The sequence below is a fragment of the Cyprinus carpio genome, chromosome A5 (assembly GCF_018340385.1).
Source record: "Cyprinus carpio isolate SPL01 chromosome A5, ASM1834038v1, whole genome shotgun sequence".
Taxonomy (NCBI): Eukaryota; Metazoa; Chordata; class Actinopteri; order Cypriniformes; family Cyprinidae; genus Cyprinus; species Cyprinus carpio.
Window position 1 is genome coordinate 28,002,589 of NC_056576.1, and position 14,137 is coordinate 28,016,725.

Consider the following 14,137-nt stretch of genomic DNA (forward strand, 5'->3'; position numbering starts at 1 on the left):
TGAGAATAAAGTCATTGTGTTTCGAGAAAAAAAAGTCGAAATGAAATGTAGAGAATAACGCATTCGATCAGTGTTCATTGCATAGCCTATATCTTTCAATAACAAAGAAATACTATCAACTTTAGCTAATTATGACACAATAATAATTAGCACACGAACTTTAAATTGAATTTGCAAGCGGCTAGGTCTTTTTAGAAGAAAAAAAATCAGTCCAATTTGCTCGATGTAGGCTACTCGCTTTTGTCCAACATGAAATGACAACCAGAGGACAAATGCAAGGTTATCGCTGGCTTCACCCAAATGCACTCTGGCACAGCTATGATAAATTAAAACCGTACGGCATTGCCATTAATGGTGTGTAATGTAATGCGTTTATTCTCAAGTTTGTATTTCGACTTTTTTTCTCGAAATTTAACGAGTTTTTTTTCTCGAAACACAATGACTTTATTCTCGATATTTCATGAGTTTATTCTCAAGATTGTATTTCGACTTTTTTTTCTCGAAATTTAACGAGTTTAATCTCGAAAACACAACGACTTATTCTCGATATTTCATGAGTTTATTCTCAAGATTGTATTTCGACTTTTTTTTTTTCTCGAAATTTAACAAGTTTTATCTCGAAACACAACGACTTTATTCTCGAAAGTTTATTCTCAACGACTTTTTTTTCTCGAATTTAACGAGTTTTTAATCTCGAAACACAACGACTTTATTCTCGATATTTCATGAGTTTATTCTCAAGATTGTATTTCGACTTTTTTTTCTCGAAATTTAACGAGTTTAATCTCGAAACACAACGACTTTATTCTCGATATTTCATGAGTTTATTCTCAAGATTGTATTTCGACTTTTTTTTCTCGAAATCTAACGAGTTTAATCTCGCAATATAATGACTTTAATCTCGAGATGGTTTTATTTTTTTATTATTGCTTGGCCCTAATCCTCTTCCGTACCTTCATGACAACTGTGAGGTGGGTGAATTTTTTTTATAACTCATCCGTTCAAATAATATTAAGCCTTAAAGTGCTGCATAATTAAGGACGTGGCCACTTGAGTGACAGGTGGATTGCCACTGCTTTCACCACCGTCTAGCTAGGTGGGTGTGGCTTCAGCAACCAGCTCCCGCCTCTTTGGCTATTTTAGATTATCCGGGAGTGACGCGCGGTGACGCGCTGCCACGATGGCGACGGCCGGCTACGCCCACTTTGAGCTTCAAAAAACGCTCTTTGGAAACCTACGGGTGACATCACGGACACTACATCCATGTTTTTATACAGTCTATGGGCAAACCCAAAAGAGCTAAGGCAAGCTGATTTCACTATTTGGGACATGCCCCGCCCCTAAAATGAAATTGTAAATATGATTGGATGGAAAATTAAATATCCCGCCCCCAATTTGAATGGAGGTTCCAATTGTGTATGGTCACAGACCTGTCTTCTCATTGCTTTTTTTTTAAATTGTCTGTGGCTTCGATGATTTAACAAGATTTACGGTAAAATGGCGAGTAAAAGAGACCACAGCGACGTGTGGATTTAATTATTTTTTTAAGCAAGACCATCTCCTAATTTTACATAGCAACAACGTACGCTTTATGGTTACTAAGACAACTTCTCACAGAAGCCTGTGTGACTGTGAAATGTCCCGGATGAGGTTGAGTCACCGGCGTTGTTGACGTCACTCGAGCTCTGAAAATGGCTGAGTTGGAAGAAGAGGTGGATGTCTTGGTCCAGAGAGTTGTGAAAGATATCAATAACGCCTTTAAAAGAAACCCGAACATGTACGTATGTGAACTCGCATCCTTGCTTACCTCACGCTCGTCCAGTTTATGGCTTACAGCGGCTTAGAGGCTCGCGCTCAGCCGCAGCGAGGACATAGTGCAGCAGCCTGTGTAACTTGCGCAGACAGACAGTCTCTGGCTAACTGGATACTAACCAGCACTAACCCGCTGGCGCCTGGTGCGGCCAGCAGCAAGTATAGCTCAGCAAGCCTCGGTTTTAGACCAGGTCTTGTGAAAATATGTCTGGGGCGCCTGTTTAACAAGTACCGTGGGAACGCCGAAAGTTTCTCTAAGTGAAACGCGAAGAGCGCGTGCTTGTCATGTTGTAGCTAGTAACGTCACTGTTAATGTTTGGGTTTTTTTACTCGATGGTCAGTTGCTGGAGAGCGTAGCGAGCTTTAATGCATTATATTTGAAGCTATAATTCTCAGTAATTTGCCATGAGCGTTTGTTTCTACTGGTGTTCGGATTCAGACATTCAGTGGTTGCAACATTGCTGCTCTTGTGTGTCCAAAAACATCACTTCAGTCCACATATGAAGCATCTCGTCAGTTTTTTTAAAGCAACCTTCAACGCAAATATTGTTTTTCTTTATGTAAGGTCTTTTTATCCCAGTGGTTTGACCTTGCTCTTCTCCTATCTTTTGTATCTATGCCAAAGAGGCACATCTGTAATGAGTCCGTGTCAGCTGAGATGTTTGGTGCTTCATTATTCTCTGCCTTCCTCCATCACCTCATCAGAATATCTTAAAAAAACATCATTACTACTTTTTTTTTCTTTTATCTTTTACATTGTGTTCACAGTGATGAAATCGGCCTCATTCCGTGCCCTGAAGCCCGATACAACAGAAGCCCCATCGTCCTGGTGGAGAATAAGCTGGGAGTGGAGAGCTGGTGTGTCAAGTTTCTGTTGCCCTATGTGCATAATAAACTTCTGCTGTACAGGCAGAGAAAGCAGTGGCTCGATCGGGAAGGTAGGACGAAGGTTTATTGGGTTAGCTTGTTCGGCCGCTCACTTTGCTGTGACCTTAGTCTTTATTAAAAGATGGCTGTTCATACAACAGACCAGCGTGGCAGAAAAAGTGACTTCTCTCTCTTCTTGTCTTCAGCACTGGTAGATATAACCTGCACATTGCTTCTCTTAAACCCAGATTTTACAACTGCGTGGAATGTCAGGTACATTTTCATCATGTTTGTATTACCTGAAAAAAGAAAAAAAACATTCTGCCAAACTAACCCTTCACACACTTTCTGAATGATTATATGCACATTTATGGTATTTTTAGAAATTCTCTATTTCTTCTCTTTGATGTCTGTCTAGATGTCAGCTATTTTATTGTTTGGAATGTGCTGCTGCTATTTTTAAAAAGTTGTCTAATTTGGGAAAGAAGGCATCAAAAACTGCTGCTACATTTAACTCTAAATTTGTCTATTTGCACAATATCACATAGGGAGCAAAGAATTGACTGATTTTTCTAACATTTAGTTTCATACAGGAAACACTATGTATATTTAATCCATGCCTGGTTAAAGAAACCAGCCTTAACATTTTTTACTTACTTTTAATTTACATATTTATTTATTTTAACTAGGTTTTTACTAGGATTTTTTGCACAGAAATCTTGGCTGAATGTCTTCATGATAATGTTGCATAGAAGAAACATTGTCCAGGAGGCGGTGCTGTAATTTTTTTTTTTTTTTTTTTTAATGGTTGTATCCTTGTGAATTCATTGGGGTATTGATTGTTTTATAGGAAAGAGCTCCTGCAGTGTGGTGTGTTAAAACCAGAGAAAGACCTTTACCTGGTTAAACTAGCACTGTCTAAGCATCCTAAAAGCCCAGAGACATGGATACACAGGTAAGAGGATTAATTTTTTTTTTTTGACATTTTAAATTGTAGGTTTGCAAATCTTTGATTTGGCCTGCAAACTCATATTAGAAGAGTGGTGGGGGGGTGGGGGGGTGTCTTATTATTATGAAGTTATTATATATAACATCTCTTTTTTTATATATATATTCAAATTTAGAGAATATAATAGATTTTGATTTAAAAAAAACATTTATTTACTTTCAATCAAGTGTTTGGCCCTGTGTATTGAATTGTTTGTGGACCTCTCACTTAAATAAATGAAGCAAGGTGATTTGTTGTTGTTGTTGGGTAACTATGATTTTAGAGCATAAATGTAAACACCAGTGAAGGCATCTGCTTTAGTGCGATAAATGTTCATTGTGAAACTCTGAAAGATATTCTGCTCTTAATGTATACAGTTAAATAAGGTTTTTTAAAAACATTAAAGATTACATATTTTAGAAGTGCGGTGTTCCGCGCCCTTTATGTGTCCTGTTTTTCATATTACATTTAGTTTACCATTAGATGAATCTGAATTTTCAAATAGTGACATAAAAAATGAATAATACATTAGGCATTAAGAAATTAATAATGGAATAGTTGGATGCACTGTACTGGAAAATGTATGTGCTCTGCTTTCTTGTAGCTGAATTAGTATGGAAGAAACCTTGCTCTCAAACCGGCTGAAACAGTGAAAGCAGTGGCCAGGAGACCATGAAATGAAATTGTCTGCAATTGCAGACCTCTTGCAACATGTCAACAGTGGCACATACTGAAGTAGAATTTCGTCACTACTGCAAGGACAAGGGCAAACCACTTTACACGGATCCCTGGAACACTAATAAATATCCAAAGCTTGTGCAACTGACAAGACCAAGAGCTTATATGTACCTGCAGGGAGTGTGCAGGACACATTGCAGCTGTCAGCTATTTTGAAAATAATTTTACTATTCACTATGTCAGTTTGGATGATGTTATTGTCTGCAGATAATAATACTGAGCCATTAGATCTCCCAGGATACTTAGAAGCCACAGGGTGCTGAAATCATCAGGGGTGATTCAGAGCTGTTATGAAAGAGAATTCATTGTATTATTTATGTTCATTGGTTTAGATTTTGCGTTCTCATAAATAAAGCCATAAGCATTTTAAATACCTTGTGCATCCAGACGTGTGTATGATCAGTCTGCTTAATTGGTTTGTTGTGAACACAGACGCTGGGTGTTGCAGTGGCTGCAGAAGGAGGGCTCTCCCTCTGAACAAGAACTGAAGGATCATGCTGAACCCAGAGAAGACGCTGCGAGGAGACCGTGCGATGGGCTGCAGAGAGCCTTGCAGGAGGAAATGAGGGTCTGTGCAGAAGCAGCCGGCCGTTACCCCAGCAACTATAATGCCTGGTCCCATCGCATCTGGGTATTGCAAAACATGGCTAAAGGCAATCTGAAGGTAGGCTGAGTCCTCTGCAGCTTTCTGCACTATGTCTGTGTGATTTATCATAATGACTGAAAACGGGTGTCTGTTAGATGTTGCTTTGTTTGCGTACATCTCAAAGATTAGATTTGTCTTAGATTACTTTAAGGAATGATGGATCACACTGGCATATCATCAGTACTATTACAAGGAAAGCAACATGAGATGGTTATTTATGAGGTTGATAAATCTACCTGAGCCTATGATGATCTTAATACATTTCTTCTCTACTTGAATTACCTTAGGAAGAGACCTGATTACAGATGCCACAGTTTTCTGTCTTTTTAGCTTTTATTTATTTATTTAGAGAGAGAGCTGAGTGCTGTTAGTCAGGAGAGCTTATTGGCTCTTAGGGGGTCACTGAGTGCCAGATCTTTGATGTGCTTATCCTTTCTTAATTGGATGCGAAATTAGGCAAATGTTATAGGGCTCAATCCCAGCTACAGGCCCTCATATAAAAAGGATGAGCCTGTAGATTTAATGATCCAGGACTAAACAGACTTGAACCAGTCTGAGCTATTCATAGGCTATTTCAGGAGTAATTGGGTTATGCGGCTGTCATCTTACATCTCTGCATGTCTTGTTTGATACTGTTTTCCTTGGTCTGTATTTGGGTTTCGGGTTTGTAATGTGGGAAATTCCAACAAACATTTTATTATGTACATTTAATATAGCATGTGGGTTAGATGTAAATAAATCCAGATAGAATATCAGATCAAATCAGTCATTTGAAAACATTGTGTTTCAGCTGTAGTCTGTTTCTCTCTCTCTCTCTCTCTCTCTCTCTCTCTCTCTCTCTCTCTCTCTCTCTCTCTCTCTCTCTCTCTCTCTCTCTCTCTCTCTCTCTCTCTCTCTCTCTTTCTCTCGCTCTCTCTCTCTGACTCTCTCTCTCTCGCTCTCTCTCTCTGTCTCTCTCTCTCTCTCTCTCTCTCTCTCTCAAAATGACGTCACATCAGCACATCTCGTCTGCACTACAAATGACTTTGGCTCACGTTTTGGGACAGCTGACAGACTTGTCACTTGCCTAATCTGGCCAGTGTTGCATCGTCACAAAAATTTATTGTAAAAGTCTTTTTAAATTATTCGTTACTCACATGCTTCAGAGACTTCTGTGTGGTCACCAGACTGCGACTAAAACGGTCGCATTTGCAACCAAAAATACGAATTTGCGAGTGAAGTTTTTGCTGAGGTCGCCACTGGCGATTATAGGTATTGACATGTTATGATTTAAAAAATTGCATGTAATTTTCTGATTGCTTTACGATCACGTTGACGTAATAAACTGAGATGATGCGCATTAAAGTTTTAGTGGAAAAAAGACTTTCCAACAGTCCTCATCTCTGCTGAACAGCAGCGTTGACAGCACACTTGCTGAAAGCAGCTCCAGTTCTGGTGGCATGAGAGAGCGGAGACATGCAAAGTAAAAGTTCAGAAAAGCAGTGTCTAATTCATGCGCAACTTGAACAAACTACAACAGGTAAAGCTGTTAGCTGTGTGGACATTAACAATATATCGTTAACAATTCGTTTAAAATCGATACTTCTTTTTATCAAGATTAGTCCATTAATCGCAATAAGGTTTGTGCTTTGTTACATTTTAATAAACATAGTATCAGCTTTAAAATTCTGCCAAATTCATAATGAAATTTAAAAACAAATGACATTTTGGCTCTATTTAATGCGGCATGAGCGATCGCTTTAGCGCCTCAGTTCAAGCGGCATATCATATCTTTCTATTTACAATATGAAATAAACATGAAAGGACATCATTACTGAAATGTCTCATGTAATCGCTCATTCAGTGTTTCAAACTGCGGAAAACATGTAAAGCTTGTAAACAATGCCATCCGGCGTCCATAAGCTTATCAGTCAGCTAGGAGAAAATGGCTATAAAGAGGAGCATTTTGCTAAATTCATGCATTATATTCCATGTTCATAATTTAACTTACAGCTTGGCATCTGAACTGAAATTCATTTGCAACAACCTGAAGCATAATGTTGTTAAATTAAAATAATACTCTGACTTTCTACTCCAGGTTCTGCATGATGAGCTGTCCTCTACCCGACTGTGGGTGTCCATGCACGTGTCTGATCACAGCGGCTTCCACTACCGTCAACACCTGCTCAAGGCCCTGGCCAAAGAGCTGAGCCAGGTCGTAGAGACGGAGCTCCACCCCTGCCAGCAGCCTAACGGAGAGAGCACTGCGGGTGTGTCTGATGACAATCGCCATAATGACGTCATCCCTCAGCTCTTCCACGAGGAGATGGAGCTCTGCACTGATCTCATCGAGTCATATCCGGGCCACGAGACGCTGTGGTGCCACAGGTGAGAGTGATCAGGCAGAGTGTTTGAAGTCAGTAACAGATCTGCAGGTGTTGCTGTGCTGATGGTAGTCGTGAAATCAGTTAACATCAGACTGCTTCCACAAGTCTCAGTGTGAATACAGTGACTTTGTTTGCCAGAAGTCTGTCCTTGGCTCTCAGCTGGTCTGTGGTCATGTGTTTCAGGCTTAGTGTTATAAAATGATGGATAGTCTTATGCTGCAGGGTTGTACCTCAATGAGGGAGAGGCAAGCAGTTTTCTGGATCTCTTTTTCAAGCTCTTTCAGTTTTCCCCCTTCCCAGCCTCATCCCTTGTGGATGAGACAAGGAGCAGCTGCTCAGTGAATGGTGTTTATATATCTTAAGCTTGTGGTTTCCTCCCTAAAGTGCGATATGAGAGATTGTTTGTGCAACATTTCATGGCTCTTAATGACAAATATTATGAAACATGATGCATTAATAAGGTCTAGCTTGCTTTAGTTTGAATGTTTCATACTTAAGCCTTTTTCTATATCCTGAATGTTTTTTTTTTTTTTTTACTGGTTTTGCACCAGGTTTAGCAAGTGGATGTGATGACCCAACATGGAACCAAAACTGTTTATCATATAAAAGGAACAAAAAGTAACACCAAAATGAAATTGTGTCACCATTTACTCAACCCATATGACCCATATAAAATATGACTGAATTTTGTGTAACACAACAGATTTTTTTTTTTTTTAACATTTTTTCCCCATGCAATGAATAATGGAGCTTTAAAGTTTCAAAAGGATGCAAAAAGCAAATAGTACAAATAATCCCTTCATTTGTAGGAATGTAACGATTAACCGTGAGCTGGTTGAAAATTGATTCAAATATGTGACGGTTCAAATCGGTTAAGATGCTAAACAAATCGCGATTCAATTAGGGGTAGGAGTTTATATGAATGTACCTGTATGTCTGAGGGGAACTTACGGTCTTTAGAAAAGTTTAGATGGTATTTTTTTTTTCTTCATCTTACCTCTGTATAATGCATATTGAAGTTCATAAGTGCAGCCTTTGTTTACAGCGGAAACCAAGGAAACACTTTAAGTGCCACCTGCTGGCAGAGAGTGAATCTGCGTCTCATTCAGCTCGTCTGCCGTTTCTGTTTCATGCAGATATTTTTTATGTATAGTTTCACAAAACTGAAGTCAAACCATTCTGTCTTTGCTTCAAATTTCGAAATTATACAATCTAATTTAGATTAAAAACTCCTCATGTTGCATGTATGAAGCATCTTTGTTTGGATCATGATTTCAAATATAACAGTTGCCTCTAATTTTAAATGGAAAGAGCACAGACAAAGCCTTGGTTTGTTTATATGAAAATATTTATTGTATTTGTGTTACTTATTTGTTTGATTTGGGACTTGTTTTAAAATTTCAGTTTAGTTTTGTTATTTAGCAGACGCTTTTATCCAAAGAAAAAAAATCAGGAAAATTGAAGCAACAAAAGAGCAATAATATGCAAGTGCTATATTAGTATATTATTATAGCTATATTTCAATTTCACAAAGAAACTTGCAGTATTTTGTCCAAGCAATAATAAAAGGACACATTTAATTTATAATTTGTCTTAAATCTCGTTTTGTAAAAAAAAAAAAAAAAAAAAAACGTGAATTGAATTGACCAGTGAAATCAAAATTGTGAATCGAACCGTGAGTTGAGTGAATCGTTACATCCCTATTCATTTGGATAGCATGTGACATTTTAACTATTTATTTTCTATGGCATGTTTTATATCTTTTAGTTTGGATTTATTTTTTTTATTCATTGTTTTTAGAAATTCGTTTTTTATTATTTTTTTTTTATAATATTATAAAATAAGTTTTCAGATGAAGTTGTTCTACTACAATTCTCTGGTGTGATGATGTCTAGAAGAATAGCACAAAATGTTAACATACAAATTACATTTATGATACATTTATGGTGCATTTGAAAGCTTTTTAAAGCTTGAAAGCAATCATTGTAATTATTATGATTTCTCCTGTCATGTTCTGTTCCATGAAAGAAAGTCATAAAGTTTTGGAAATACATGAGGGTGAGTAAATAATGACAGAATCTATGTGACAGCCAAGTGCATGAAAATTTCAATGAGATATTGTTTTCCACAATTTTTATCTGTTGAAAGTAAAACTGTATGTAATCTAGTTTGGGGTGGATTTTTTTTTTTTTTTTTTTTTACTTTGGATAGTGTTGCTTGTGGTTTTTGAAGATGAGGGCATGTCTTTTAAAAGTTGGTAAGCCTATTCATTTAGTTATTCTAACATTGCATTGTATTTTCTCTGCAACTGTCATATCACACCTAAATAATAATGTAAAGTGCTTTTTTTGTATATAGTCAACTGCATTTTAGTACATCAGGTATGTGGTTTTTGAACAAACTCAAATCCAGGCTTCTCCAACAGGCGACATGTCTTCTACCTGTGGCAACAGTGGCGGAGGGAGCACCTGCAGGGGGCAGGGTCACAATCTCCACCTCTCACCCACACCGATGTCCTCCTCAGCAAGGAGCCCTGTGACAGCAGCGCCTCCCAGGCCATGGACGTTGACTGTGTTCTGGACGGGAGCAAACACGGAAGCTACACGCAGGACACCAAGCGACTAAAGCGGGGACCACTGCTTCCCCACCCTGCACTTCCCTCCGAGCACACGTTTGTCTCTAGAATCCTCACGGGCTGCCGGAGCACCGAGCAAAACCGCTTTGCCATTGCCTACAGGAAGTGGCTGGACTCAGTTATAGGTCACTAGTGTGAGAAATGCTCCGCCCACCATGATGTGGGAGAACTGTGATAGGTCAACTTACAGTATTTCTGGCTCCACACTCGGTTCTCTGAAAACAGCTGGACTCGTTGGCCAGTTTGCCAGAGCAAATTCCTCCTCATGATGAAAACCCATGTCCTGTCTCGGCAGTCTAAGCCTGGTCTGTTTCAGCTGCTTTAGTTCAGGTACTGGATATCTCAGGTCTGTTTTCGGTGTGCAATCCTCTTTTCTCTTTTCCTCTTTTCAAAACATAAGAATTTTTTTTTTTTTTTTCGTATAGTTTTGTTGTTTTTTTTTTATGTTGTTTAAAGTCTTCCACCATAAATCAGTTACAGTATGCTCTCATCATGTTGTCTGCAGTTTTACTATTCCTGCCGGGAATCTTAAATGCACATTATGGTGCACACTTGAAGGGAGCCCAAAGTGATTCTGACCCAGTTTCCCTCTTCTGTTTAATTGAGGGCAGACTGGCTCTTGAATCCTGTCTACTGCTCCTCTTTGAACTTTTATACTGAAGCATGAATATTTTTTCAACGATTACCTGGACGTTTTGATACAATCAGTAATGTGAGCACAATCATTGAATTTAAAGATTCCTGGAGCCATTTGATATAAAATATTAGGGCTAAAGACAGACATTTTCATGAGTTTTAATAATCTTAAATCAATAAAACAGAGTAATGCACTCGAAGCTGACAGAATTTCTAGGCGCTGTCCTCATTCAGGTGAGTATTTGTATTATATATGACATGTCTGTTGCAGGGTCAGCATTTCTTCAGTTCATGCAGATGATCCTTGGGCGTTTGAGAATAAATATTCCTGAAGCACATCATCACTCATTCGAATAACAAAGGCCACGTTGTAACATGGATTAGCCTCAACATTTAAGCACAAGTTTTGGGTTCTAGTTCATCCAGGTGGTCTCACAGATTCATGGGTTTTCATGATGAAAGGGAATAGCAGAAGTAGGAATAGGCTTTTCTCAGCTTGGCCCAAATGTGGCTGCAGAAATAACATGCTGCCACATTCAAGCCCATCTCGTGCAGAATGGTGCTTATTCTCTGCACTTGGGGGAGTGTGGACCCCTGAGGGGCCTGGGTTTACAAATGCTGCTTTTTGTTTAACACTATTTTGAACTTAATATATTTATGCAAATATGAAAAGTGAAATGTTGTTAGCTTCAATTATGTGATGATTTATTAAAGCTAATAAGCTATTAGATGGTTATGGTTGACTCACTGTTACTCCGTAATTATTAAACTTGTAATAAACTTTGAAGTTTCACAGGCTCAATATTGCATTGACAACTTAATTCTTTCACAGCTTACTTAGAGTAGGTTGTGAAAATCTGATTAGATATTATTATTATATCTCACTCTTTAAATTAGGACATATGCAAAACTATTCTTGTTAGGTGAAATCATTTTAACATTCTAGCAACGCTTATATGAATCCATGTCTTTCAGCATATCTGTAAGACTTGCAGAGTTCGATCTTAAGTTTCACATCATAAAAGTCTATTACTGTTCTTTTGTTTCTTTTTTGCATAATTGCACAAGAACTAGATTTATGGAAGTAGTTGAGTTACATAAACTCTAGACTGACTCTCAGACTTGATAAAGGGCCATGTCAGAGTGTTTTTTTCTGTTCCTGCATGTCTTGGACCATGTCTAAAACTGGAATGCTTCTGCAACAAATGCCTTTATATTTTGTCACTTTGATCTAAATAGTTATCTTTTTGCATGTACATTGTGTCTACTGTTGTATTGGGATCAAGGTCACATTGTCATTGTATCTGATAACTTTTTAATTATATATATATATTATAATTTAAAAAAATAATTTTTATAAAATATATAAATATATATATATATTTTTTTTTAGGTTTTATGACCCATACATACAGAGACACATCGTGTTGATTTTTGGCTCCCTAAACAATTAACAATTATTTAGGTTTTATGACCCATACATACAGAGACACATCGTGTTGATTTATTAACAACTAAACAATTAAAAAAAAGCTATAAGTGGTATTAATGTCTATTGTCTACTAACTTTTAAACTCTTAATGGACAGTCTTGCCAGTTATATTGTTGAAAACGTACAAATTATATTTATGTCTTTATCTTTTTAGGGTTTCCCGTTTCATAAATAGTCCTATTACTTTAGAGGTTTTAAAGATGTGAACATTAATGTGAATTACACTGAGGAAGCACATAGTATTTCCAGTTGTGTCGTGTCAGTTTCCATTGTTGTAATGTCAGTTGCTGTGTTTAACAGCAATTACACTGTAAAGCATAAACACAGATTTGAAATGGCTAGTACATCTATGCAGATGCATGACAGAGTTCATTTAGCTTTAGAAAGAACAAATGTAGCCTAAGATTTTGTATTTTCCTGTTAAGCTGATAAGGTACTGTAGGTTTTTACAGCCACAATAACCAACATTTATAGCATCTCATCCATTGTGTTTTTTATATTTATTTGTATTAAAAACTGTAATGATCGTAGTTGTTTTGTCAGTTGTCTACCATATTAAATAAAGCTACTCTGAAAAGGTCCATCTCACATTTTAATTTCCTATTATTTTGCATTCATGTCAGTTTTAAGTTATTATTATTATTATTATTATTATTATTATTTTATCATGTCAAGTGTTTATTCGATTATTCATTACCCTGTAGCACATTATTTAGATTTAGGGTTGGTACTTTGTTTTGGAAAGAAGTTTCATAAAGGCTGCATTTATTTGTTAAAAAAAAATACAGTAAAAACAGCAATCTGTTCAATATTATTACAATTTGAAACAACTCTTCTCTGTTTTATTTTAAAATGTAGTTTGTTCAAAGGAAAGCTGAATTTTCAGCATCATTACTTCAGTCTTTAGTTTCACATGATCCTTCAGAAATCATTCTAACAGTTGTACTGCTTAATATTTTGTGGAAAGCATGACACATTTTCTCAGAAATCTTTGGTGATTAAAAAGAGATCAAAAGAGAAGCAGTTTCCAATGTAAAAGTCTTCCCAGTTACTTCTGATTAGATGAATGAATTATTGCTGCACAGAAGAATTAGTTTCGTGGAGAAAAAAAAAAAAACCTAAGGCCTACTGTCCCTAAATTTTTGAAGGGTAGAATAAAAAAAATAATAGCAACAAAATTCCTGTATTAGCAATAAGACTTGTTGCTTGCTTCCTCTTTATAGTCTATATGTTTATATAGCTTTCTTTAGTCGGAGGGCTGGACAGTCATTTTGTAACCAACTTCATTTAATGCCATCGAAAGGGCTTTTATACCGATTTGGTTCTTTAAGTTATTTCTTACTATGAACTTAAAGCAGCATTACATGTATAGGCTACGTATAGTAGTACAATACCTCGACGTTTTGTCGAGAGCTGCAGCTCGTTCATTGAGAAATTGGCCAGTGTTCGGTGGTGTTTGCTTCGCAGGTCTCTGATGGGAGGAGTCGGGCTTGCCCACAGACCGAGTGAAGGGCAGGCTGGCAGGCGATGAAGATGGTGGATCCACACACATATCGGATGGACCGTTAGCTCGCTGCAAACTGCAGTAAACGAACAGGTGAGATATGACACGAGAGATCATTTTACGCGCTGTGTAATGTTAGCATCGTTTGTCGCGGAAGCGGTTTTGTAAAACAGTAAAACGGAACAATGTAATGAAGAAATCATTGTAATTCAATGAGATTCACTCAGTGATGAGGTGCGTAGTGCGGGACTGCTGTGATGTCGCTTTCCCTGCAGATGACAGTCAGGGGTTGTTTACACTAGAAAGGACGGTGTTTCGTTGGCATGGAAAGCAGTGCATTACTGCCGGTTACCAGATAAAATACAAAAATGTGAGGGCCTAAACTGTTAAGTTTAGTGTACTATCCAATAGGAAATCCATACAGTTTGCAGTGCATCAATCTCATCCTCATTA

General features: G+C 37.5%; 2 protein-coding genes across 2 annotated transcripts in view; both read left to right on the forward strand.

Moving 5' to 3' along the window:
• The first annotated feature begins 1,448 nt into the window (after positions 1-1,448).
• On the forward strand, positions 1,449-11,487 carry LOC109087136 (protein prenyltransferase alpha subunit repeat-containing protein 1). Its single transcript, XM_019101369.2, has 7 exons — positions 1,449-1,777; positions 2,581-2,750; positions 2,886-2,952; positions 3,530-3,634; positions 4,838-5,069; positions 7,129-7,418; positions 9,843-11,487. Exons 1-7 carry the CDS (start codon positions 1,692-1,694, stop codon positions 10,183-10,185), a joined length of 1,293 nt encoding a protein of 430 aa, XP_018956914.1. The 5' UTR covers positions 1,449-1,691; the 3' UTR covers positions 10,186-11,487.
• A 2,010-nt stretch (positions 11,488-13,497) lies between these two features.
• LOC109087139 (amyloid-beta A4 precursor protein-binding family A member 1-like) overlaps positions 13,498-14,137 on the forward strand; it is a 43,328-nt gene continuing 42,688 nt past the window's right edge. Inside the window, exon 1 of the mRNA XM_042756700.1 lies at positions 13,498-13,777. The gene's annotated coding sequence lies outside the window, so the exon portion shown is untranslated. The remainder of the gene's footprint in view (positions 13,778-14,137) is intronic.